The sequence below is a fragment of the Elaeis guineensis genome, chromosome 6 (genome assembly GCF_000442705.2).
Source record: "Elaeis guineensis isolate ETL-2024a chromosome 6, EG11, whole genome shotgun sequence".
NCBI lineage: Eukaryota > Viridiplantae > Streptophyta > Magnoliopsida > Arecales > Arecaceae > Elaeis > Elaeis guineensis.
In genome coordinates, this window is record NC_025998.2 from 23,022,266 (window position 1) to 23,049,747 (window position 27,482).

At 53.8% G+C, this 27,482-nt stretch overlaps 2 protein-coding genes across 2 annotated transcripts in view; both read left to right on the top strand.

The window, feature by feature from the left end:
- LOC140858535 (sugar transport protein MST6-like) overlaps positions 1 to 27,482 on the top strand; it is a 153,528-nt gene that overhangs the window by 70,691 nt on the left and 55,355 nt on the right. The gene's annotated exons all lie outside the window — the stretch shown is intronic.
- On the top strand, positions 24,458 to 26,566 carry LOC140858606 (sugar transport protein MST6-like). Its single transcript, XM_073259815.1, has 2 exons — positions 24,458 to 24,761; positions 26,004 to 26,566. Exons 1-2 carry the CDS (start codon positions 24,458 to 24,460, stop codon positions 26,564 to 26,566), a joined length of 867 nt encoding a protein of 288 aa, XP_073115916.1.

Below are 27,482 nucleotides of genomic sequence, written 5' to 3' on the forward strand. Positions count from 1 at the left end.
TGACAAACCCTGCTAAATTGGACTCAATCAATTTCACTTAATTTGACTTTTAAAACATGGTTAAGCCCAATTAGGTGTGACCTGGCTCAATTACCTGCAATTGACATAAAACATATCAGGTTCTTACATTTATTTAGTTAATTATTATACCAATTTCATCAAAACCATTAAAAACTAATAATAATAATTACTATAAAATACAATACATCAAAGAATGATTAACTAAATATTATACATCAAAATCAGACATGAATGGAATGTCCACTGAAGGCCATCGAAGATCCACTGCCGTCGCTCGATCGTCGGAAGATCTTGCGAAGAAGATGACATAGCGAGAAGAGCGTCATCGGAGATGGTGAGCGGCGAGATGGGAGTGGTTCTTGATGACTGGTGAGGAGGCGGAGAGCATCGACGGTGGAGAAGAGTGGGTGCCCGACAGGACCACAAGTAAAAAATATGGCAGTGAGGATGCTGCTGGCATCGGATTCGATAGTAAGGTCAGCAATCCGGACGGACGGTGGGGTCGCTGAAGAGCTTGTAGAGGGAGGCCTCGAAGCTGGAGAGGGTGACACTGACGAGGAGGGTATTGGAGGTGCAGGTGGCGGCGTTGTCGATGGAGAGGATGTGGACCCATCCGACGGTAGCAGAGGCTTTGAGGGGTGACGGGGTGACGTGCGACAACGGTAGCAGAAGCCTTGAGGGGCAACGGCGACAGTGGAAGGCTTGAGGGGCGATGGGGTGTCTCCGACGGTCCGATGGGGTTCCAAGCTTCTAGCCCAGCAGTAAGGAAGGGGCGAAGGGCTAAGTCTTCGTGTGGGCCCCTCTTTTTTTTATGTAGTGTGTTGGAAGAAATAAAGAGGCCCGTGGTTTTTTTTGGGGGCTTTCTGAGAGATCGAGATGCTGCCGCCTGCCTCCCTTAATTCTCTCACTTCTCTAGTTAAGTATCTGTTGGTGCAAAAATCCGCTTGCGCCGGAGAAGCTGGAGTTGAGGAAGTCGCGGTCACCGTCGGGACCTGCAAAGGAAGTCTAAACCGAAGGTGAGGTTGCTCCGGCAAGACCCTCCGACGCTCAAGTCAGTTCTCTGCCTCAACAAGAATGGAGTGCTCGAACGGAGAATTTAGCAGAGTTTTTAGATGAAAGATGAAAGCTTATCGAATAACGTATCTGGAGCCCACTTTTATAGGCGGAGGGGGGCAGTAGCCTGATAGCGACATCTGTAACCGTCTGGCAGTGGGTTGCCCAGGGTCAGACGGAGTTTGCTGCGAAGAGTAGTGGAGTGGACCCATGGCTATCACCGGGGTGTGCCACGTGGAGTCTGCCGTGGGGAGTGGAGCGGCGTCTGTTGTCGCGACTTGCCAGCGGATGGGAGAATCGCACGGTATCCATCGCAGGAAGTGGAGCAGGATCGTGGCCATTATTGTGGCCTGCCAGGGAGTAGTGGAGCTGCGTGAGATCCGTCGTAGGAAGTGGAGCAGTGCTGTGACCATTACTGTGGCCTGTCAGGGAGTGATGGAGCTGCGCGGAATCTACCGCAGGAAGTGGAGCAGGATCGTGGCCGTTATTGTGGCCTGCTTGGGAGTGCAGATCCATCGATTGAAGTTCGGCAGCGGTCGGGGCTGATGACGGAGTCTGGCTCCCGTAGGAGTCCGGGCGGAGTCCTCCTTGCGGTTGGAGTTGTCGGTGGAGTCCGGCTCCCGTAGGAGTCCGGGCGGAGTCCCCTGCAATCAAAATCAGGTGCGAAGTCTGGCTCCCGTAGGAGTCCGGACAAGGCTTACCGGCAGTTGATGTTGAGGACGGAGCCCGGCTCCCGTAGGAGTCCGGGCGGAGTCCCCCTTGAGGTTGGAGTCATCGGCGGAGTCCGACTCCCGTAGGAGTCCGGACAAAGTCTGTCTGCAGCCGTTGGAGTCAAGGACGAAGCCCGGCTCCCGTAGGAGCCCGGGCGGAGTCTTCCTGCAATTAAAGTTAAAGGCGAAGTCCAGCTCCCGTAGGAGTCCGGACAGGGCTTACCGGCAGTTGGTGTTGAGGACGAAGCCCGGCTCTCGTAGGAGTCCGGGCGGAGTCTACTTACGGTTGAAGTTGTCGGCGGAGTCCGGCTCCCGTAGGAGTCCGGACGAAGTCTGTCTGCAGCCGTTGGAGTCGAGGACGAAGCCCGGCTCCCGTAGGAGCCCGGGCGGAGTCTTCCTGCAATTAAAATTAAAGGCGAAGTCCGGCTCCCGTAGGAGTCCGGACAAGGCTTACCGACTGTTGATGTTGAGGACGGAGCCCGGTTCCCGTAGGAGTCCGGGCGGAGTCCCCCTTGAGGTTGGAGTCGTCGGCGGAGTCCGGCTCCCGTAGGAGTCCGGGCGGAGTCTGTCTGCAGCTGTTGGAGTCAAGGGCGAAGCCCGGCTCCCGTAGGAGTCCGGGCGGAGTCTTCCTGTAATGAAAGTCAAAGGCGAAGTCTGGCTCCCGTAGGAGTCCGGACAAGGCTTACCGGCAGTTGGTGTTGAGGATGGAGCCCGGCTCCCGTAGGAGTCCGGGCGGAGTCTACTTGCGGTTGAAGTTGTCGGCGGAGTCCGGCTCCCGTAGGAGTTCGGACGAAGTCTGTCTGCAGCCGTTGGAGTCGAGGACGAAGCCCGGCTCCCGTAGGAGCCCGGGCGGAGTCTTCCTATAATTAAAATTAAAGGTGAAGTCCGGCTCCCGTAGGAGTCCGGACAAGGCTTACCGGTAGTTGATGTTGAGGACGGAGCCCGGCTCCCGTAGGAGTCCGGGCGGAGTCCCCCTTGAGGTTGGAGTCGTCGGCGGAGTCCGGCTCCCGTAGGAGTCCGGGCGGAGTCTGTCTGCAGCCGTTGGAGTCAAGGGCGAAGCCCGGTTCCCGTAGGAGTCCGGGCGGAGCTTCCTGCAATGAAAGTCAAAGGCGAAGTCCGGCTCCCGTAGGAGTCCGGACAAGGCTTACCGGCAGTTGGTGTTGAGGACGGAGCCCGGCTCCCGTAGGAGTCTGGGCGGAGTCTACTTGCGGTTGAAGTTGTCGGCGGAGTCCGGCTCCCGTAGGAGTCCGGACGAAGTTTATCTGCAGCCGTTGGAGTCGAGGACGAAGCCCGGCTCCCGTAGGAACCCGGGCGGAGTCTTCCTGCAATTAAAATTAAAGGCGAAGTCCGGCTCCTATAGGAGTCCGGACAAGGCTTACTGACAATTGGTGTTGAGGACGGAGCCCGGCTCCCGTAGGAGTCCGGGCGGAGTCTACTTGCGGTTGAAGTTGTCGGCGGAGTTCGGCTCCCGTAGGAGTCCGGACGAAGTCTGTCTGCAGCCGTTGGAGTCGAGGACGAAGCCCGGCTCCCGTAGGAGCCCGGGCGGAGTCTTCCTTCAATTAAAATTAAAGGCAAAGTCCGGCTCCTGTAGGAGTCCGGACAGGGCTTACCGACAGTTGGTGTTGAGGACGGAGCCCGGCTCCCGTAGGAGTCCGGGCGGAGTCCCCCTTGAGGTTGGAGTCGTCGGTGGAGTCCGGCTCCCGTAGGAGTCCGGGCGGAGTCCTCCTGGAGCTGATTCTGCTGAGGACTTCGGCTGTGGGTATTTTATACCCAACACCAGTCCCCCTACTTCCGAGTTTGAATTTTGAACGAAGGAAGTACAGAGAGATGGGCACAGCCGAAACCGTCCCCTTGAATTCTGCGCACTGCCGCCCCCAGATATTTTGGCATTAAATGTGCGCGTGCTGGAGTCTTTTCGAATCGGGGCGATACGAGGGGTCCCTTCGAAATTCTTGCCGGTACACTGGCCCAGGTACGGTGCCATAATGGCCCTGCTGATTCATCAGCCGCTTTTAGCCGCCTGCCGGGGGGAGTGGGACACGTGCCGGGTGTGGACTGGCTTGGGGGGATTCGTGATCATTATGGCATCGGATCCCAGGGTCTATTTAAATCCGTCCTCCCACCTTTAGGTGCCCTATTCCATTCCAGAGTTTCTATCAGTGTCTGCCTTCTCTTCGAGAGCCCTGTTTCAGTGGGCATCTTCTCGAGCCGTAGGTGTCTTCCAAATCGTCTCTGTCTTCGTCCCTCTGGTCCCTCAGAGCGATATAGGTTAGTTCCAGCACCTTCAACCTTCTTTCCACCGCCTAGGGACTTCTTCTCTGTCGTTATTTTTTTGCATCCCTCCGAGTTAGTTTCCTGTGGCCTCTCGTCCCCCATTCTGTCCGTCTTCTTAGGGACCTTTAGAGCCCTCCTTCGAAACTACCCGAAATGTCGTCCGATTCTTCCGCTCCCTGCAGTTCCGGGAGCTCTTCCGCCTCAAACCCCCAGGTCCCCTGCTCTGTAGACGAACCCGCGTCTGGGGCTGGGCTCCGTCCGATTTTTGCACCGGGCACCATTCCATGTTCCCTGACCTCGGAGGAACTCCTTCTGATAAGGATTCAGTATGGAGTTCCTTCGGAGTACGACCTGGAGCTGCCTGGCCCTTCTGACCGGGCCAGCACCCCCCCATCTGGTCGTTTTTGTCTGTACCAGGAAGCGTTCCGTGCCGGACTCCGGCTTCTGCTTCCTTCTTTTGTTGTTGCCCTCTTCCGCTTCTTAGACATCTCCTTGGCTTCCGTGGCCCCGAATTCTTTTAGGTTTTTGATAGGATTTCTCTCCCTTTGCCACGTAGTCGAGGTCCAGCCGTCCCTCTCCCTGTTTAGGCACTTCTACACTTTCAAGCGCCATCCTTCGATAAAGGACTAGTGGTACTTCTCCCCCAGTTCGGCAAGAAGGGGTTGCTGAAAGGCGCCCCTTCTTCAATCCACAATTGGAAGGAGAAATATCTCTTCGTCCACTGCCCGACCTTGAGACTGGGCCTGCCCCCCTGGGGCTCTCTGAGGGATTCTGTCCGTCGGGCCCCCAGCCTGGGGGAGGACGACCTCCAGGCTGCCCGGAAGCTTCTAGCTTACTCTGCTTTTTTCCTTCCCAATCTTCTGAAGGAGCAATTTCTTTTCAACATCGGCCTAAGTCCCCAGGATCCAGCGAGTATTCATCTTTTACCTTATCTTCTCTTTTCATGCCTTTCTTCTTTTCCTTTCTCTTTTTACCTCTTCTTCCTTCTCTCTCTTTTTCCCCTCTGTTTCTTTCTTTCTTTCTTTCTTTCTTTTCTCTTTTTTTTTTTGACTCTTGATTGATTGGTTTGCTTCTTTTTCTTCTTTCCTTTTCTCTCTCTCTTTTTTCTTTTCTTTCTTTCTTTTTTTTTTTTTTTTTTTTTAGGAATGGACGCCGAAGCAGCGCGGATGCTTGCCAGGGGCCTTAGGGCCCACAAGAGAAAGGGTGCTGCGACCTCCGGATCGACGAAGAGGGCCAGGGCGGAGGAGTCGAGCTTAGCTGCACCCGCCCAGGTGGCCTCGGCCATCGACATTCCCTCGGATGCCGAGCCAACGGCTCCCCGGGCCTCCTCGAGGAGTCCGCCGACTGGGGCCCCCATTTCGGGGGTCCGCTCTACGGAGGCACCCACCGTGAGGAAAAGAAGGAAATCGGTGGCCCGCAGGGCGAGTAGCCGCCGAACTACTGCGGACGAGTCCCTCTGCTCCGAAGAGGGGTCGGAGAATCCCTTCAACGATAGGGACTTGATCAGGCGGCTGATCGACGGCTGCATTCTGCCTGACGTCGTTGAGAGGATCGACCGTGCCGATCCTGAGCAGCGGGCCTGGGACTCTTTGGGGTCCTTCCTTGAGGTAAGCGGATCTTCATTTACACGGCTATTCGGCCTTTGTTCTAATTCCCTAGCCGCCCTTGCAGATTGGGCACCAGCTCCTCGCCTATATCGAGGCGGTGAGCCACACGAGGAGGGACATCCTCCAGGTGGAAGAACACTGTCAGGCCGAGGTTGCTCGCCTCCAAGCAAAGACGGCCGAAGTAGCCGCCCTCCAGGAGGCCCTGAAAAGAGAGAAGCGAGCCCGGGAGGAGGAGAGGCAGATCTTGGAGGAATCGGTGAGGAAGGCGGAGGCCGAGGTCGCCAACTTGGTCGAGCAAACTCCGGCCCTGGTCTCGGAGGCCAGAGCCCTTGCGATAGAGAATTCAAGGCCTCCACGGAGATGAGGGACCTGAAGGTCCAATTTGGTCAGGAAGCGTTCATAAAGGGGTTCGAGCTCTGCCAAGAGAAGGTGGTCAGAAAATTTCTAGAGCTCGACCTCAGCTTCCTAGGTGAGGAGTCTGAAGACGAGACCGGTCCCTCGCCAGCCGCCGCTGCTGTCGCAGCCCCCTTGCCGGGGACGCCGAGTTCTCCAACCCCCGCCCCCGAGGTCTGAGACCTCCGATCTTGTACCTTTATTTCGCCGTAATTTTTCTTTTCTGTTTGTCTTCAAAATCATCCAATCAATAAAGTTGAATTTCTTGTGGCGGATGGCTTCTCCTCCCCCCTCCTTCTCCCTATTCTTCTTCCTGCAATGAGCCGTGCTTTGACGTTTTCGCCTTCCGATGGCAGTGTCCTGCAGAAGCACTCCCCCTGCCCCTGGGGGTCCCGCTGAAATCGATGATCCAACGGCTGAAGAAGGAAGTCCTTCACCTGACAAAGAAGTTAAAGAAGATGGAAGGCGAGCTCCGCAGATTGAGAGAGGGTCATTCTGAAGCCACCGCTGAGGCCACCCACTTTCGGAATCTCCACGTGAAGGGGATCATGGAGTATAGCCGGAGCAAGGCGGACTTCGCGAAGGAACTCGAGGAATGCAAGAAGAGCGCCAGCGACCGAATTTGGGCCCAGGCCGCCAGGATCAGCGCCCTCAAGGTGGAACTGTCAGCTGCGAAGGGGAAGATCGGCCAGCTGGAAGGAAATTCATCCCGACTCTTAGCCCGGGTCGACGGTGATCAGAAGTGGTCGAAGAAGGTCTCTGACCTTCAGCAGCAGCTTCAGGACGCCGAGGTGAGCCACGACGTGCATCGGGCTAGCTGGCGCAGGCAGGTGGAAGAATATAAAGGGAGATTCAGGGCGGCGGCCGACGAAGTCGTCCGTCTCTAGAGGCAGCTGGCCAGCAGGGCACAGCTTACTTCTGCCCGAGATTCTGATGAGCTCCAAGCCCTGAGAGGCACCGTTGAGGGGATTTCTATCTCCCTCGGGGAAAAGACAGCTGAGCTGCAACAACTGAAGATCCAACTGACGTACGAGCAGCGGGCCGTCGCGGACGCGGAGGCAGAATCTGAGGTCTTGAGGAAGAGGCATCGAGAGGCGGAGGCCGAGAGCCAGCAACTTCGTCGGGCGCTCCAGGATGCGCTGCAGAAAAGGGGAGAGCTAGAAGAAGAAATTGAGAATCTAAGGCAGTCCTGGTTAAGGGATGGAGTAGATAATTCTAGGTCGGAGGGAGCAGGGCCTCCTTAGAGCTCTTTTTGTCTTTCTATCTTTTCATGTATTTACTTTCCTTTTTGTCATTTTTCCTTTCTTTCCTTGGCCTTCCGGGCTTTGTAGCGTGTATATCGGAAATGGAATGAAAATGGTGTTTTGTGTTACCTCATCCGCGTGTTGCACTAAATTGCCGTCCATCGAACTTTTCTTGTCGTTTGACCTGTCTGATGTAGACGTCGTTGGGGGGCGCCCGGTCGTTGATGCGTTAGCTCGCCTTTCTCGTCGTACATGGTCGCAAGCCCGAGCCTGGCCGTCCGGGCTCCGCATTACTTCGGGGATGTCGTTGTCTTCCTAACCGATGTCGAAAGTCTTTTTAGAGGCCAGGGGTGTTCGGTAGGAACTCCCCGTTTCAGTTGGGACGAAGTCCTTTAGGTCTTTTGGTGCGGTTCATCCTTCATCTGTTCCCGTCGTAGTTCATCATCATTTCTTTTTAATTTTCCTCCTCTTCTCAGAGTGAGGGTCCTCCCCCCGCTTTTCACGGGGTTGCATAGAAGCGAGGAGGTGCCGCTGAGGGGCTTTTTCCTTTCATCCAATCTTGTTGGGCGGCCGGGTTTCGCCACCATCAGCCCTTGCTGCAGAAGTCGCGGGTGGAGCCTGGCTCCCGTAGGAGTCCGGGTGGGGTCTTCCTTGGTGTCGTGTACGGAGCCCGGCTCCCGTAGGAGTCTGGGTGGAGTCTTCCTTGGCGTCGTGGACGGAGCCCGGCTCCCGTGGGAGTCCGGGTGGAGTCTTCCTTGGCGTTGTGGATGGAGCCCGGCTCCCGTAGGAGTCCGGGCGGAGTCTTCCTTGGCGTCGTGGACGGAGCCCGGCTCCCGTAGGAGTCCGGGTGGAGTCTTCCTTGGCGTTGTGGACGGAGTCCGGCTCCCGTAGGAGTCCGGGCCTTCCACTTTGCTCGAGCCAGGGCGAGGTCCTCCTCCCGTTCCCGGCTTGGCTGTGGGGGCGCGTTAGGACGTTGTAAGGTCTCTCCCCCCATCCGGTCTAAAAGAATCGGGCCTTTGACTTTGCTCATGTCAAGACGAGGTTCTCCTCCTGTTCCTGACATGGCTGTGGGGGCACATTAGGGCGTTGTAAGGCCTCTCCCCCTATCCGGTCTAAAAGAATCGGGCCTTTGACTTTGCTCATGTCAGGACGAGATTCTCCTCCTGTTCCTGACATGGCTGTGGGGGCACATTAGGGCGTTGTAAGGCCTCTCCCCCATCCGGTCTAAAAGAACCGGGCCTTTGACTTTGCTCATGTCAGGATGAGGTTCTCCTCCTGTTTCTGACCTGGCTGTGGGGGCACATTAGGGCGTTGTAAGGCCTCTCCCTCCATCCGATCTAAAAGCACTGGGCCTTTGACTTCGCTCATGTCAGGATGAGGTTCTCCTCCTGTTCCTGACATGGCTGTGGGGGCACATTAGGGCGTTGTAAGGCCTCTCCCCCAATCTGATTTCGAGATAGTCGGACTTTCATTTTAGGTATGTTGGGACGGGGTTCTCTCCCGTTCCCAGCATAACTTTGTTTCAAGCGTTTGGAGGGGTCATATCTAGTCGTAATAAATCCACGCCAGATGGGAAGAGTACGTCAAGTAGAAAGAAATTTAGATTCAAAGTGAAATCGTAAGTGATACATTTACAGATTTTCTGAGTTCCACGGTCGCGGGTGGTCTGCTCCTCCTTGAGGCCCTCCGGTGATGGAGTCGATGGTCCCGATGGGAGGCTGGTCCCCGGGTTGCTCCTCCCTTCTTGGCGGTTCAGGCTGTGGAAGGGCCCTTGGCCGATCTCCTCTACCCTCGGGCCTGCGTCGGATGAACCTGTCGAGTCGACCTCGCCGAATGAGCTCCTCGATCTCGTCCCGGAGCTGGATGCATTCCTCTGTGTCGTGGCCGTGGTCGCGGTGGTAGAGGCAGAACTTGTTGGGGTTGCGCTTTCCGGGGTGTGTGCGCATCCTCTCCGGCCTAGGGAGCTGCTCCATGACCTCCATCAATACCTGAGCCTTCGAGGCGTTGAGGGGGGCGTAGTTGCGGAATCTCCCCGGTGGGGAACCCCGTCGAACCCCGCGATCCGGGCTTCTCTGCCTGCACGCTCGGGGTGGAGTATGGGCGCGCTTATGCCCAGGAGGGGATCGAGAACGCAGTCGGGCTTCCTTTGGCCTTTTTTCAATTGCGGGCTTACTCGAGTCTCCCGCTTGCCGCTCCCTCGCCGTCTCTTCATCCTTCATTTTGAAGGCTTCTTCCGCTCGGGCGTATCCTTCGGTCCGGGCCAGCAAATCAGCAAAATCCTTGGGATACTTCTTCTCCAGGGAGAACAAAAGATCATTCTTCTGAAGGCCACCCTTCAGGGCGGCCATTGCGACTGATTGGTCCAAGTTCCGGACCTCCAGCGCCGCGATGTTGAAGCAGTTGATATAGGCCCGAATGGACTCCCCTTCCCTTTGCTTGATGTTAATGAGGGACTCCGAACCCTTCCGGGGGCGCTGGCTGCTGACAAAATGGGCCACAAATTGGTGGCTCATTTGATCGAAGGAAAAGATGGTACCTGGTTTCAAAGCCGAGTACCAGTTCCTCGCCGCTCCCTTCAAGGTGGACGGGAAGGTCCGGCATAAAATGGCATCAGGAGCACCGTGAAGCAGCATCATCGTCCGGAAGGCTTCCAAATGATCAACCGGGTCCGAAGTCCCGTCGTAGCTTTCGAACTGGGGAAGCTTGAAGTTTGGCGGGATCGATTCCTGCATGATCATTTGGGAGAAAGGAGGGTCAGTACAAATATCCTCACCATAAGCGGGGGGCGCATGGCGGAGTTCTTCGATCCGTCGGTTCATCTCCTGGAGCCTCCGGTCCAGAAAATCCTCTCTACTTCGAGTCTCGAGGGTCCTCTGGCAGAACGGGGGTAGGGATCTTTCAGGGGTAGAGTCGTGGTCCGATTGAGGGCTCTCCACCCTCGGGTTCGCTTTCCCAGGAAGGACGGGGCGGCTGGCCCAGGTGGCACGCCCTGTCGCAGGATCCTGGTGTTCCGGGGACACCCTTTCCAGGCGTGCTGATGCCTGTGGTTGCTGCTGCTGCATAGCCTGTAAGGCTTCTGTGAGGCCTTTGACCTGCTGCGCCAGCAGGTCAAACTGCTCCGCGCCGACCGTCGTCGTCGTCGGAGGAGGAGGAGGTTGAGAAACAGGAGGGGAGGCCGGAGCCTGAGATCTGGCCGCGGAGGCCGTGGACCGTCGCGTGGACGCCTTGCGGGGAGGCATCGAGTAAGGATCCCGAGGGGGAGACAGGGAGTGGGTGCCGGAGGAAACGATCGGAGGTGGCTCCGTTGAGCGCTCCTTCAAGAACAAGGGTACTGCGAAGACACAGCCCTTCCTCTAGCGCCAATCCTGTTGGTGCAAAAATTCGCTTGCGCCGGAGAAGCTGGAGTTGAGGAAGTCGCGGTCGCCACCGGGACCTGCAAAGGAAGTCTAAACCGGAGGTGGGGTTGCTCTGGCAAGATCCTCCGACGCTCAAGTCAGTTCTCTGCCTCAACAAGAATGGAGTGCTCGAACGGAGAATTTAGCAGAGTTTTTAGATGAAAGATGAAAGCTTATCGAATAACGTATCTGGAGCCCCTTTTATAGGCGGAGGGGGGCAGTAGCCTGATAGCGACATCTGTAACCGTCTGGCAGTGGGTTGCCCAGGGTCAGGCGGAGTTTGCTGCGAAGAGTAGTGGAGTGGACCCGTGGCTATCACCGGGGTGTGCCACATGGAGTCTGCCGTGGGGAGTGGAGCGGCGTCTGTTGTCGCGACTTGCCAGCGGATGGGAGAATCGCGCGGTATCCGTCGCAGGAAGTGGAGTAGGATCGTGGCCATTATTGTGGCCTGCCAGGGAGTAGTGGAGCTGCGTGAGATCCGTCGTAGGAAGTGAAGCAGTGCTGTGACCGTTACTGCGGCCTGTCAGGGAGTGATGGAGCTGCGCGAAATCTGCCGCAGGAAGTGGAGCAGGATCGTGGCCGTTATTGTGGCCTGCCTGGGAGTGCAGATCCGTCGGTTGAAGTTCGACAGCGGTCGGGGCTGATGACGGAGTCTGGCTCCCGTAGGAGTCCGGGCGGAGTCTCCTGCAATCAAAATCAGGTGCGAAGTCCGGCTCCCGTAGGAGTCCGGACAAGGTTTATCGGCAGTTGATGTTGAGGACAGAGCCCGGCTCCCGTAGGAGTCCGGAAGGAGTCCCCCTTGAGGTTGGAGTCGTCGGTGGAGTCCGGCTCCCATAGGAGTCCGGACAAAGTCTGTCTGCAGCCGTTGGAGTCAAGGACGAAGTCCGGCTCCCGTAGGAGCCCGGGCGGAGTCTTCCTGCAATTAATGTTAAAGGCGAAGTCCGGCTCCCGTAGGAGTCCGGACAGGGCTTACCGGCAGTTGGTGTTGAGGACGGAGCCCGACTCCCGTAGGAGTCCGAGCGGAGTCTACTTGCGGTTGAAGTTGTCGGTGGAGTCCGGCTCCCGTAGGAGTCCGGACGAAGTCTGTCTGCAGCCGTTGGAGTCGAGGACGAAGCCCGGCTCCCGTAGGAGCCTGGGCGGAGTCTTCCTGCAATTAAAATTAAAGGCGAAGTCCAGCTCCCGTAGGAGTCCGGACAAGGCTTACCGGCAGTTGATATTGAGGATGGAGCCCGGCTCCCGTAGGAGTCCGGGCGGAGTCCCCCTTGAGGTTGGAGTCGTCGGCGGAGTCCGGCTCCCGTAGGAGTCCGGGCGGAGTCTGTCTGCAGCCGTTGGAGTCAAGGGCGAAGCCCGGCTCCCGTAGGAGTCCGGGCGGAGTCTTCCTGCAATGAAAGTTAAAGGCGAAGTCCGGCTCCCGTAGGAGTCCGGACAAGGCTTACCGGCAGTTGGTGTTGAGGACGGAGCCCGGCTCCCGTAGGAGTCCGGGCGGAGTCTACTTGCAGTCGAAGTTGTCGGCGGAGTCCGGCTCCCGTAGGAGTCCGGACGAAGTTTGTCTGCAGCCGTTGGAGTCGAGGACGAAGCCCGGCTCCCGTAGGAGCCCGGGCGGAGTCTTCCTGCAATTAAAATTAAAGGCGAAGTCCGGCTCCCGTAGGAGTCCGGACAAGGCTTACCGACAGTTGATGTTGAGGACGGAGCCCGGCTCCCGTAGGAGTCCGGGAGGAGTCTCCCTTGAGGTTGGAGTCGTCGGCGGAGTCCGGCTCCCGTAGGAGTCCGGGCGGAGTCTGTCTGCAGCCGTTGGAGTCAAGGGCGAAGCCCGGCTCCCGTAGGAGTCCGGGCGGAGTCTTCCTGCAATGAAAGTCAAAGGCGAAGTCCGGCTCCCGTAGGAGTCCGGACAAGGCTTACCGGCAGTTGGTGTTGAGGACGGAGCCCGGCTCCCGTAGGAGTCCGGGCAGAGTCTACTTGCGGTTGAAGTTGTCGGCGGAGTCCGGCTCCCGTAGGAGTCCGGATGAAGTCTGTCTGCAGCCGTTGGAGTCGAGGACGAAGCCCGGCTCCCGTAGGAGCCCGGGCGGAGTCTTCCTGCAATTAAAATTAAAGGCGAAGTCCGGCTCCCGTAGGAGTCCGGACAAGGCTTACCGGCAGTTGGTGTTGAGGACGGAGCCCGGCTCCCGTAGGAGTCCGGACGGAGTCTACTTGCGGTTGAAGTTGTCGGCAGAGTCCGGCTCCCGTAGGAGTCCGGACGAAGTCTGTCTGCAGCCGTTGGAGTCGAGGACGAAGCCCGGCTCCCGTAGGAGCCCGGGCGGAGTCTTCCTTCAATTAAAATTAAAGGCGAAGTCCGGCTCCCGTAGGAGTCCGGACAGGGCTTACCGGCAGTTGGTGTTGAGGACGGAGCCCGGCTCCTGTAGGAGTCCGGACGGAGTCCCCCTTGAGGTTGGAGTCGTCGGCGGAATCCGGCTCCCGTAGGAGTCCGGACGGAGTCCTTCTGGAGCTGATTCTGCTGAGGACTTCGGCTGTGGGTATTTTATACCCAACAGTATCAATTTTCAATTAATCAATAAAAATATGCTTTAACGATTATATTTTTTTATGAAATTAACTATTTATTTTAATTTATAATATTTATTTTTTAATTTTTATTTTTTTTTGCTTTTCTTCTTAGTAGAAAAATTCTAAGATTTCAACTCATATTTTCTGATTTCTGTACTCCTGCACAAGGTAATCAGTTTCAGTTGATTATTCATCTCATTTACAATCAGCATTCAACAATCAGATAGTATCATTCTATTCTTCATAGATTTTATTTTATTTTATTTAAAATTTATTGTTCTAATCTTTGCATTCAACAATTAGTTTTTTTTTATTATTCTAACTTTCGCATCTCATTTGTAGATTTTTTTTAAAATTTAAAATCTTACTTAAGATCAACAATGTCTCAAAAATAAATTAAATAGATTGGCTATATTATTAATTAAAAAAAATGCTAAAAAAATTTGATTATAAAAATTTAATTAGAAATTTTATATCTCAAAAAATTAAAAAATAAAATTTTAATAAAAAATTTACATAAATTTTAATAAAAAAATTTATTTTAATATTTAACTTTAAGTCTCTATATATATTAAGCTGCTCCTAATTCTCTCTCACGCTCTATAATCTCCTGCTAATGTAACAAGGACATCAAGCGTAGTTGGAGTGCCTTTCTCTATCTTTAAATTAAACATGTAGTCAAAAATTTTATTATTTTAGTAATCCATTATTAATCGATCATTCGAATTTGGTTCAATCTCATCATTGTTAACATGATTGGCTTTTAATAGCTGTCCAACATACAAAATCCACTAAAAGTAACAACCAAATGGGATCAACAATCCACATATGAGCTAAAACTTCTGGGTTTTGAATAAGAAAACAGACACAATGCATTCCATCAGGTGCATTCCGCATGTGTGATACACAAAATGTATATATTGGAGGAGGAAAAATCAAATGGATGGTGCTGTTCTGTATACCAACTGTATTACGATCTTTTATTTTATAATTTTTTTAATCTTCAATAAAGATGGGATGGACTCCTGGCTGCCTCTCATTTAAAAAAAAAAAAGGAAAAAAAAATCAAATGGATGGTCAGGACATGCGGCACATGTATAATATATAATTTAGGGCTTGAGAGAGAAGCAAGTACTAGCAAACTCAATGAATGTGGATGTGGTTGACCTTATGACACTCGGATAGATTAACGCTCGTCAGTTGTGGTCACGTTATGGAAAGAATAAACGTAACTGTTTTTGGACATACTTACCGAAGCTGTCGTAAGTACCAAGAGGCCAGTTTGGGAAATTCCGAATTCTTTTAAGCCACCGATCAATTAGGATGTCGGCAAAACGAGATTAGCGAGTATCCAATTAACGAAGGGAATCACTGATTGGACCAAATCGACGGTCAACATCCGATCACGCTGCAAGCCCATCTCACACATTCCCAAATCGGCGATTTGGAGATCCGAATCGCGCCGTCCGCCAACCGGATATGGCCGCCGGTTCACCCAATATTTTCGCATCACTTTTTTGACTCCTTTCTTATGTGAAAATCCCCATCCCCATCCCCTCTTCTCAAGCTCTCCTCCCCCACTCTCTCCTCTCTCTCTCTTTCTCTCGATCTTCCTTGTGGCTAGAGTCAGCGCTTCATGTAGTCCAAGGAGGTTGGAGGTCTTCGGGGATGGCGGGAGGAGCGATCGTGAGCACCGGGGCACCGAAGGATTATCCCGCGAAGCTGACCTTCTTCGTGTTGTTCGCTAGCGTCGTCGCGGCGACCGACGGGCTCATCGTCGGCTATGATATCGGAATCTCCGATAAAAAAATAAGCTCTCCTTGTTTGGGGATGTTTCAGGCTTTTCATGTGTTGGGATATACCGACCAATCCCCCATCACGCCGACTCACTGTCGGGCCTATACGACCGGCATCCGACTCTGCCGACCGACGGCTGCCGTCACCGACCGACCGAGTATACGTCGGTCGGGCAGACCATCTTCGCTCTCGATCGGCCAAACTATGGAGCCCGATGCCCGACTCCTACAACGCAGCCGACTGACTGTCGGAGAGTCCCCGGGTTTCCACCCGACGCCCCTCAACCAGCCGCCGACCTTTAGTCGGTCGGCTCCTCCAAATGCCGTACGACTGCTGGAGACTGTCGATCCTGACAACGGCATGCTGCACAGCCGCCTTGGGGCATTATCCCACCTAAGGCATGGGTCAACCCTAGCGATTTGACAGCCCCACGGTGATTTGACGACCTCACGGTGACTCTGACAGTCCTCGGCGACTTGACAATTCTTCCATTGTCTGCGCCATTAATGACGGCGCCATGCCGCGCTCTACTATAAATCGGAGAAGGCAACAGTGCTGAGGAGGTCCTTTTCGAAACCCTTGAACCTTTCCTCTCTAGCCCTCTGGCTCTCGCTCTCACCCTCACTCGTTGAGCTCCTTGATTCTTTTCTACTGTTGCCTGGTCTCCTCTCTGACTTGACCGTCGGAGGGTCCCCGCCGGAGCCACCTCCGGTCAGTGCGGACTTCTTTTGCAGGCGCTCGTTCCCGGCGACGAGGCGACGAGGGGATTGGCTGCAACAAGTTTTGGCGCGCCAGGTAGGGGTCGACAGCACCAGGGATTCTAACCACCATGGAACTCGAAACATCTTCCAAGATGACAAGAACAAGAGCTCAGTGGTCGAGGGTCACCGGATCGACGAGGTGCTCTTCCCGCCGGGAAGAGGCCTCTCCTCCACCCTCCATGGTGGAACCTAGCTCTCCGCATCCCGCGGTGACCACGGAGGCACAGATCGCGGCGATCGTGCGGCAGATGACCGTGTTGACGGACGCGGTCAAGAGCCTTCAACAACAACCAATCCGGTTGCCACCCTCGCCGGCGGAGCAACCGGCGGCACGTCCGATGCCCTCCAGGAGCAGCCGTCGACAACCGCATCGATCTCCATCGCCTCCCCGGAGCACCTACCACAGTGCTCCCACCGAGAGGAGGAGGGGCGGCCGTGGCGTGACGCCCATCGGTCCCGACGGTCATCCCCCTCCCAGCTGAAACGAGCGAGGAAGGAGAACCAACCGCGAACACCGTCTGCCTCCCTCTCGGACTCATCGGGAGACTCCACCCCTGGGGTCTCTCAGCACCGACGGATCGACGACTACGAACGCAGGTTCGAAGAAATCGACCGTCGGCTTGCCCAGCTGCAGGTGGACGGACAGAAGTCCTCAAATGACGTAGACTTCCAGACCGCCCAACCTCTTTCCCAACTCATCCTCGACGAACCGATCCCCAGTCGGTTCAAGATGCCACACGTGGAGCCTTACGACGGCTCCACCGACCCGGTCGACCACCTGGAGAGCTATAAGGCTCTCATGACAATCCAAGGGGTGACCGATGCTCTTCTTTGCATCGGCTTCCCCGCCACGCTCCGCAAAGCTGCCAGGGCCTGGTACTCCGATCTTCGATCAGGAAGTATCCACTCCTTTGGACAGCTCGAGCACTCTTTTGTGGCCCACTTCAGCACCAGTCGGAAGCCGCCACGAACCTCGGACAGCCTCTTTTCCCTCAAACAGGGAGAAAGTGAGACGCTCCGACACTTCGTGATACGGTTCAACGCGGCCACGCTTGAGGTCCGGGACCTCAACGAAGACATGGCCATTTCGGCCATGAAGCGGGGGTTGAGGGCATCCCGATTTACTTATTCCTTGGACAAGACCCTCCCCCGAACGTACGTCGAATTGCTGGAGCGCGCGTACAAGTACATGCGCACAGACGAAGGAGCTTCCGACCGGCGCTTGATCGAGTCCAAGGGCCCGAAGGAGAAGCGAAGGAAGGGTCGGGACCCTGCCGAGCTTAGCAGGCCCTCGACCGACAGTCGGGTCTCACCCCCACGATGGAACCAGAGGTCGCCTCGACGGTGGAGTCCGAGGCCGACGCATCCCAGGTATGACTCCTATACTCCTCTTTCTGCTCCTCGTGCGCAGATTCTGATGGAAATCGAAGGAGAAGAATATCTGCGACGGCCTCCACTCTGAAGGCAAAGGGCCTCGACCGGCGAAAGTGCTGTCGATTCCATCGGGGCCACGGCCACAATATCGAGCAGTGCATCCAACTCAAGGACGAGATCGAAGCCCTCATACGCCGGAGATATCTCGATAAATTTTGGAAGAACCCACCGACCCGGCCCATCACCGACCGACGGCCCCAACCGACTGAAGAAGCAGCGACTAACCAGCCTACGGTCGGGGTCATCAATATGATTTCCAAATGACTGGGCCCGGAGACGTCTGCTGGAGGGGAGCCAATGAAGAAGCTACACCCGGACGATGTAATTACTTTTACAGATGAAGATGTTCGGGGCATCCAAACTCCCCATGACGACGCTGTTGTTGTCTCGGCGATAATAGCAAATTACGATGTAAAAAGAATCTTTGTAGATAATGAAAGTTCAACGAATATTTTATTTTACTCGACCTTCTCCCGGATGCGACTGTTGACCGATCGACTTAAGAAAGTCTCTACACCCCTGATAGGCTTTGCTGGAGATGCTGTCGCGGTGGAAGGCGAAGTTACTTTGCCCGTGACGACTGGAACCGAACCACGACAGAGCACGGTCCACTTGACCTTTGCAGTCGTTCAAGTACCTTCGGCCTACAATGCCATACTTGGAAGGCCCAGACTAAACGCCCTCAAGGTGATAGTTTCGACGTATCATCTCCTGGTTCGGTTCCCGACCAAAAATGGAGTCGGAAAGATGTGCGGGGATCAGCAGCTCGCCCGGCGATGCTTTCAGATCTTCGTTCAAAGCGGCGAATCAAAGAGCTCCCTGACGGTCGACAAGTTGGACCACCGGGAAGAAGAAGAACGGGGTGAACCGACCGAACAGCTCGTTCCCATCCCGATAGCGGAGGATCCCGACCGAAAGGTGTGGGTCGGGTCTCAATTACCCGACCCTGAGCTTCAAACGCTCAGGGGAGCGGGGCCGGATTCCTGCTCACCAACTCGGAGAGGGTAGTCACTGAGTACGCCCTCCGATTCGACTTTAAAGCCTCCAACAATCAAGCCGAGTATGAAGCGCTCCTCACCGGCTTGAGGATGGCAAAGGAGCTTGGGATCGACAGCCTTCGGGTCTTCTCCGATTCTCAACTGATCGTGGGCCAGGTCAAGGGCGATTCGAGGCGAGAGACCCGGCTATGGCAAAATATCTCCAGAAGGTAAAAGATCTTGTGGCATGCCTCAGATATTTCGAGATCTCCCATATCCCTAGGTCGGAGAACGCTCGGGCCGATGCACTCTCCAGGCTAGCGACTTCAGCTTACGACGCTTTGGGCCGGACGTTCGTGGAAAATCTCGAACAGTCGAGCATCGACAAGGTCGAGGAGGTGCTACAACTGGCGGTCGAACCAAGCTAGATGGATCCGATTGTTTGGTACCTGACCGACGGGATTAGTCCTGAAGATCCCGCGGAGGCCAGATGGCTCCGATGGTCGGCCTCTCAATACGTGATAATGGATGGCCGACTCTACAAAAGGTCGTTCTCCCTTTCCTTGCTCAGATGCTTGGGACCGACCGATGCGGACTACGTGCTCAGAGAAGTACACGAAGGGATCTACGAAAATCACTTGGGGGCAAATCCTTGGCCTACAAAGTCCTACGGCAGGGTTACTACTAGCCCACCATGAGGAAGGATGCAGCCGAGTTGGTTCGAAAGTGTGAGCCATGCCAGAAGCACGCTAACGTACAACACCGACCAGCCAGCCAAATCACCCCTATCGTCGCCCCGTGGCCCTTCGCCCAGTGGGGGGTCGACATACTCATCCCTTTCCCCTGGCATCTGACCAGAGAAAGTTCATAGTCGTCGCCATCGACTACTTCACCAAGTGAGTGGAAGCCGAGCCTCTGACGCAAATCACTGAGCAGAAGATGGAGGACTTCATTCAGAAGTCCATCATTTTCAGGTTCGGATTGCCGCATACCATTATCAACGATAATGGGCGACAATTCGACAACCGGGACTTCAGAGACTTCTGTGCGAGGTTTCACATCACGCACTGACTGACCTCGGTCGGGCATCCACAATCCAACGGTGAGGTCGAGGTGACCAACCGGACCATTCTGCATGGACTAAAAATCCGACTGAATGAAGCCAAAGGCCTCTGGGTCGAGAGGTTGAACTCCATCCTGTGGGCGTATCGGACGACACCCCGTGTCCTGACCGGAGAGTCACCTTTCGGTTTGGCCTATGGGACGAAAGCGATGATACCGCTCGAGATTGGGCTACCGTCGACTAGAGTCGAGCAGTATCGAGAGCCGGACAACTCTGAGTGTCGGAGGGCCGACCTAGACCTCCTCCCCGAGCTTCGGAGCGAGGCTCAACTCCGCATGGCCTCTTACCGACAGAAAGTAGCCCGATACTACAACACCAAGGTCAAACCAAAGCTTTTCAGGCCCGGGGACCTGGTCCTAAGAAAGGTAGAAGTCTCGAAGCCTCTAGACCAGGGGAAGTTAGCTCCGAACTGGGAAGGATCCTACAAAGTAGCGGACACCTACGGGCCGAGGGCTTACCGACTGGAGACTCTAGAAGGGAACCCCATTCCCCGGACCTGGAATGTCGAAACCTAAAGTTGTATTACCAATAAACTTTGTATCCACTCACTCGAAATACAGATTCAGTTTCAAAACTTCGGAGTCAAGAATCTCGACTCTTCGACTGTGGGTCGGCGCTCACCAAGAAGTGCGGGCCCCGACATCCCGACTTGAACCTAACGTTCCACTGGGGACCAACGGCCCAATCGCCGACAATGCATCAGACGCTTAAAAGGGCCGATATATCCACGACGACGGGAGTCGCACTCCTTCTACAGCCAAACTCCCGGGCAAAACGATCGGCTGACTCGCCGACTCTGCCTCGGCCAAGAAAAGCAAAACGCCGACGCGACCAATGTCACGTTCGCAACTTACCGACCAGGTCATGATCGGTCAAAGGATATTCGGCTTACCACCAACTATCACACGATGCGACGTAAGTACCCGGCCTAGGTCTGGGCAAGGGGAATCCGACTTGTCATCGTTTCCCCGACTAAACACGTCGAACGCCATTCGACTAAGTGCCTCGAGCGACATTTGACTATCAGACCATATGAAATGATCCAGCCATCGAGTCATGCCCGGAGGTCGAACGACTTTCGACTCGATGGACATGCCTGACTCACGATCGGACGACAGATGTTCGACTTAAGCCCTCGATCGTCAGATTATACGACAATCGGGAGGCTGATCCGAAGCCAGAATTCGCTCTGCCTTTGCAGCGGCTCGCGTTACCGACTACCTCAGATCATTATCTGGGATTCTACCGAACGTCCTAACTAGTGCACTGGGTCTACGACCTATGCGTTCAAAAAGTGCTTCGGCGAATCACACAAAATACACCCCACGACAGGCAAAGGAAAAGGGTTCAAGTTGAAAAGACTTCGACTTCGATTTCATTAAAGTTCGGGCTAAGTTTACAAAACTGGGCCGAAACCCGAATACAGGTATGATAAACAGAAGTAAAGGAAAATGAAAGACCGACTAGTCCTCAGAATCGGCCTCTTCCACCGGACGAAGATTGGGGACGGCCGGTGACTCTACTCGGGCTTCGGGAGTCGGGGCCGCTTGACCTTCGGTAGCCTGGTCCACGTCTGCTTCGGCTTCCGCTGTGGTGGTGCGACCTCCCGGCGATGGGTCAGCCATGTCCTCCGCAGCTGGGGCCTCCGACACTGGCGGAACGATGCTGCCGAGGTCGAGCTCCGGGTACAAGCTTCGGATGACTTCCCGAGCGTCCTCGTAGCCCACTCGGTACGAGAGGAAGCCGCTCTCCAGAAGTTCCTCCTGGTACTCTTCAGAGTCGCGGAAGTCTTCTATAGCCCGACCCATGGCTTCCTTCGCCGACTCCGCTTCCACCCTCGCGATGTCCGCATCGGCCTGAGCGATGGACAGACTTTCTTCGGCCTTAGCGAGGTTCCCGAGGCTTATTCGGAGATACTCGCATTCGGCCTTGAGCTCCTTAGCGAAGCTGTCCCTCTCGTGACGCAGCCGACGGATGGTTCGGGACTTCTTCTTGGCGTCGTCCCGGGCCGACTGCAGCTCGGTCCCCAAAGTCGCCAAGGCGCCTCTGAGTCAGGAGACCTCCTCAGTAAGATGAGAGATCTCCCCCTCAAGCCGGGCCTCCCGGTCGACCGACTGCTGCAGCTGGTCGACCAGTATAACCTTATCGGCTTCGACGGTCGCAGCCTTGTCCTTCCAGGCCGCACGCAGATCGCCGAATCTTCGGTATCCGGCCTCCAGCTCGGATATATTGTAAATCAGCTGCAAGAGGCAAAATCGACCGTCAGAAAGCCGAACTTATGAGAAATGATAATGAAAACGAAGAAGAGGAAGACTTACCCAGATCATGGTCGGGTAGAACGAAGACAACATGTCGGAGATCCGCTGATTCTTCATGGCCTCAATGTCGGCCGAGAGAAGTAGCGCCTGGCACAGCCTCCTGGCTAAGTCATGGTTGGCCAGGCCCGATGCCCCTTCGAAAAGTGGGGAGTCGGTCGATGCTCCCCCACCGACCGACCTCCTATCGTCGTCGAACGCCATCGGGGCCTTCCCTCGGGCGGACACCCAGGCCCTGATGTCGGAGAAGGATGGCATGCTTGAGCCCGACCGAGTATCCCCCGAAGGTGCGGCTGCAGCAGACGCGGGTTGCTCGGGCTCGCGCGCCTCCTCCCGATCCTCCTCTGTCGGTTGAGCAGCCGGCACGTCCTCGACCGATCCCTCGATCGCCCGTCCCTCGGGCGAGGCTGCTCCCTCAGTCGATGGTCCCTCGGATGGGACTTCGACAGGCACTGTCGGTGCCGACAGTGCGATGACAGGCTCCGCCTCTGCCCCAGCCGACTCGCTCGGTGGAGCTACTTGAGGCCTCTTGGGGGGCCGCGATGGTCCGGCCCCTTGCGTCGGCCTCTTCCGCACAGTGTACTGCCGGACATCGACCGCTGTCAATCTCGCCCTCGGTGGCATATCTGCAAACGACGACAAATGATCAGCACCAAAAAAGAAGGGAAAGAAGAAAGAAGGAGGAAGACGGAAAATGAACCTAAGCGAGGGACCGGGCTGAGACCGACGTCGTACAGGGCCTGCTCGGTGATGAGCTCCCTCTGCTTTGGCACCGAGATATCTTTCAGACGGTGGAAGTCTTCCCGATCCTCAGCTTCCACCCGACTGTTCTCGTTCGGCTGGGTTCGGGGGTCCTCCAACGGGCAGGGAACCCCCAAGGAATAGAAGAAGAGACAAAAAAGAATTGGTTCTTCCATCCATGAATTGACGATGGAAGACCGGTGATGAAAGAAAGCCCCTTCCGAGGATTGAAGTACCATCACCCTCGGCCTTTAGGGTGGGGTCGGAGGATAAAAAAGGCTCGAAAGAGCGAAATCTGAGGGATAGTCGGCAAAAGCCGACATAGCAGAGCGAAACTGACTATTAGCCGAACCAAGTTCGGCGCAAGTTGTGCCGAACATAGTCCTAATAGTCCAGAACGTTTTGGACAAACTCCGGAACTGAAAAGTGAAGACCGGCCCAGAGGTCCTCGACGTAGAAGGCCACCTGGCCCTCAGGCGGGCTGTTGACCCGACCGTTGGCCCCAAGGGCGAACAGTCGAAATTGCTCTGGGATGCAATACTGCTCCCGGAGCCGATCGACGTTCGGCTCCGAAAGTGAAGAGACCTCCACCTCCGGAGTCGACCGAGGGTCATCAGTCGGGTTCCCCGACCGACCTCCTCTTGGAGATATTCTAGCCATGAACTAGGACAGAGGGAAGAAAGAAAGAAGAAGACGGACAATGGAGGCAGGCCCCTGAAAGGAAAAAGGGACTTCCAAAGAGGGGAGAAATGGAGACAGTTACCTGGAGCAGGGGACCGCACGGGCAGAGCTTCGACAGCAAAATGGGGAAAGTGAAAATTCGGATACAGGCGACCTTGTATATATAGCACCCCCCGACGGCCGAGATGGAGGCACGACCAAAGAGGATCTCCTAGATCGCGACATGTGGCGGCATCCGGGCCATCTTTTGGCCCGACGATTCGACGCACCCGTCCTCTGATTGAGCCACGTCACCCCCATCCGCTCGAACGGACCCGATCCAATGGCCACCTGCCGCGTGGAGGAAAGGCAGCGATGTTTCGCATTCCCGAAGAGGCGGCGCGAACGACGGTTTCCATTCCCAACGAGATGGGACATCTGACACCGACGGGACGTTTGAGCCGGCGAATCGCCTGGCACTCATAAGGCGCCTGACACCAGATCGGCCAGCGGTACGGTCATCAGAATCAGGACTTAATGCGATAGGAATCCACTCTTTTCGTCCGACGCTGCCGCCCACACAAAGACATTAGCCAGCGCACCATCCGACTCAGGAGTAGAGGGGGGCAACTGTTGGGATATACCGATCGATCCCCCCTCACGCCGACTCACCGTCGAGCCTACACGATCGGCACCCGACTCTGCCGACCGACGGCTGCCGTCACCGATCGATCGAGTATACGTCGGTCGAGCAGACCATCTTCTCTCTCGATCGGCCAAACTATGGAGCCCGATGCCTGACTCCCACAATGTGCCCGACTGACTGTCGGAGGGTCCCCGGGTTTCCACCCGATGTCCCTCAACCAGCCGCCGACCTATAGTCGGTCGGCTCCTCCAAACGCCTACGACTGCTGGAGACTGTCGATCCTGACAACGGCATGCTGCACAGCCTCCTTGGGGCATTATCCCACCTAAGGCATGGGTCAACCCTAGCGATTTGACAGCCCCACGGTGATTTGACGACCTCACGGTGACTCTGACAGTCCTCGACGACTTGACAATTCTTTCATTATCTACGTCATTAATGACGGTGCCATGCCACGCTCTACTATAAATCGAAGAAGGCAACAGTGCTAAGGAGGTCCTTTTTGAAACCCTTGAACCCTTCCTCTCTAGCCCTCGGGCTCTCGCTCTCACCCTCACTCGTTGAGCTCCTTGATTCTTTTCTACTGTTGCCTAGTCTCCTCTCTGATTTGATTATCGGAGGGTCCTCGCCGGAGCCACCTCCGATCAGTGTGGACTTCTTTTGCAGGCGCTCGTTCCCGGCGACCAGGCGACGAGGGGATTGGCCACAACACCATGGGTTAATTTGTTTTTGGTTGGATTCTGTTTCCTAGGTGGGGTGACTTCGATGGATTCGTTTCTTTCCAAGTTCTTCCCGTCGGTGTTTCGGAAGGAGAAGGAGAACCAGAGCACGAACCAGTACTACAAGTTCGACAGCCAGGTGCTGCAGATGTTCACATCGTCGCTGTACCTGGCAGCGCTGATCGCATCCTTCTTTGCGTCGTCGGTGACGAGGATATTCGATCGGAAGTGGTCGATGTTCGGCGGCGGGATCACCTTCCTTGTCGGCGCCACCCTCAATGGCTTCGCCCAGGACGTCCTCATGCTCATCCTCGGCCGCATCCTCCTCGGCATCGGCGTGGGCCGGTCAGGTATTAAAAAAAAAAGTTTAGAATTTCTAAGATCGGAAAAGAAAGTGCTTTTTTTTTTTTTTTTTTTGAGTTATGTATATTTTTTTCTTATTTTCAATAAAGGAAAAAAAAGTTCCAGCTTGTTTTTGGATCCTGGGAGAAAAAGTTTTTTTTTTTTTTCTCGGTGTCATATTTACCTGTCTTTATTTTTGAATATTGTTTTGGGATATTAGATTGATAATAATAATTTTAAAATAGAAGACACTCCAGTGAGAGAGAAGATCCGAATGGTTGTCACATTGTGGCCCCACGCCAGTTCTTTGTCCATCGACTGCTTACTTTCTGGTGAAAGAATATTAAAATATGGAATATATAGAGTATATTTAATAATAATAAATCATTTTAATATTACTACTCTGTCATTATTGGAGACCGATGCTGTCATCACGTTATCATACCCGTAGTGGAAATATCATCCTCGAGGCATCACCTTTTTGTCTCCTTGAACCGGTGCTCTGCTGTCTGCCTTCGAACAGCAAATACTCTTTTAGCACGTTGGACTGTCTGAATTTCTTTATTGTTCGATTTTTTTATTGATTAATTTTTTTTTTCATTGAGTGATTGCTCTTCAGAAATAGACACCAAATCCCAAACGATAGAAAAGAAGTCAGAAATCAGAATCAATCAACCGGACTTGGAGTCCCGCCCAAACTCTTTTTAGGAGAATTTTTAAGAACCTTTGTCCTTTTATTTTTGGGGGCATTATATTTATGGCCACTTTTTTTTTAAGACAAATTACAATCTTTCGCTTTGTCTTTATATCCTTAATTTTTTACTGAAATTATTTATTATAATATAAAATTGGAGGAGGGCGCTGTTATTATCCTAGGAGAGAGAGAGAGCGAGCTGCAATATAGCTTTTTTTATTTATATAATATATTTTGTTTTTGATATAATATCTTTAATGACTAAAATGCCCTCCAATGCATTTGTTTATACGACATGCTTATTTTATTAATTTTATTACACTTTCAATTTATAACTTCTTTTGGATCACTTTTTTAGACTAATATTTAAAAAGGTAACAACTCTTCGTGATTATATTGCAAAATCATCTATCTATCTACATGATTCCTGCTTTAGAGGATGCTTCTTTAATTTCTCATGCGCATATATGGAGACTATTAAACGTCTTCCTATTTACAAAGCCCTAATCTTGTTTTTCTTTTGTATCTTATACTATTGTGTCTTCTCGATGGTGATGATTACAGTCCGTTCCGATATACCTTTCTGAGATGGCCCCAGCTCGAATGCGCGGAATGCTCAACATCGGCTTTCAATTCATGATCACCATCGGCATCCTCGCCGCCAATCTCATAAACTATGGAACATCCAAGATCAAAGGCGGATGGGGCTGGCGCATAAGCCTTGGCCTTGCTGCCGTCCCCGCTAGCATCATCACCGTCGGCTCGTTATTCCTTCCTGATACCCCGAACTCCCTAATCGAGCGTGGCCACGCTGATGAGGCCACGCGCATGCTCCGCCGCATTCGTGGAACCCATGACGTCCATGAGGAGTACAACGATCTCGTTGCTGCCAGCGAGGTGGCGAAGCTAGTGAAGCACCCATGGAGAAACATTCTTAAGCGGAAGTACCGCCCTCAGCTTATTATGACCATCCTCATTCCCTTCTTCCAGCAGCTAACTGGCATTAATGTCATCATGTTCTATGCTCCCGTGCTCTTCAAGACCATCGGATTTGGAGGCAATGCATCACTTATGTCAGCCGTTATCGTAGGGCACACAGTTAGAGCTACATGCACATAGTTAACATCCCTCAACACACATTTAGTAGCTACATGCATATAGTTAATATACTCCAACACGGTTAATATTCTCCAACACACAATTAGTAGCTACATGCACATAATATACCACAGAGCACAATAGATACATTTAGCAGTCAAGGTGGTTCATCCAATGAGGACAATGGTCTACCAGCACGCTCGAATATCTCTCCGTATGGTCTGACATAGAGATATTTCTTCGGCTTCATATTTCATGTGCGATGTGTACTCACCCCTCATGGTGGAGTTTTGGCTTAGTTTGGACCAGTGATGCATTGCTCGACTCCCTTGGGCATCGGTCTATTGGCACTCTCTAATATCTCTTTGTACAGTCTGATACAAAAATATTTCTCCAGCTTTGTAGTTCATTTGCGATGCATTCTCGCCCCCTATGGGAGTTACGTTGAACCGGTTCCTACCTATACATAGTTAATATCACCCAACATATGGTTAATATCTCCCAACATAATTAATATCACTTGGCATATAATTAATATCCCTTAGCATACAATTAATCCCTACCTGGACACAGTTAATATACCTCAGTACATGGTTAATATCCCCCAACACACAGTTAGTAGCTACATGTACACAGTTAATATACTACATTACACAGTTAATATCCTCCAGCATACGGTTAACACTCGCATGCACATAGTTAATATTCTCCAGCACATAGTAGATATATCACTACAGGAAAAATGGCCATTAACGACGCTATTAATGGTCATTAACGACGCTTTAAAGCGTCGCTATTCGGCTTTACGATGCTTCGAAAAGCGTCGGCAAAGCGTCGACTATGCAAGAGTGGGGACGAATATCGCCGACGCTTTGTAAAAGCGTCGTTATTTTTTAACGACGCTTTAAAGCGTCGTAAATATTTACATTAACGACGC

Excerpts from the sequence above, each read along its gene's own strand:
- LOC140858606 (XM_073259815.1), top strand. The coding sequence starts at position 24,458 with ATGGATTCGTTTCTTTCCAAGTTCTTCCCGTCGGTGTTTCGGAAGGAG. Across the intron at positions 24,762-26,003 it reads CATCGGCGTGGGCCGGTCAG|GATTACAGTCCGTTCCGATA; the intron begins GTATTAAAAAAA and ends CTCGATGGTGAT.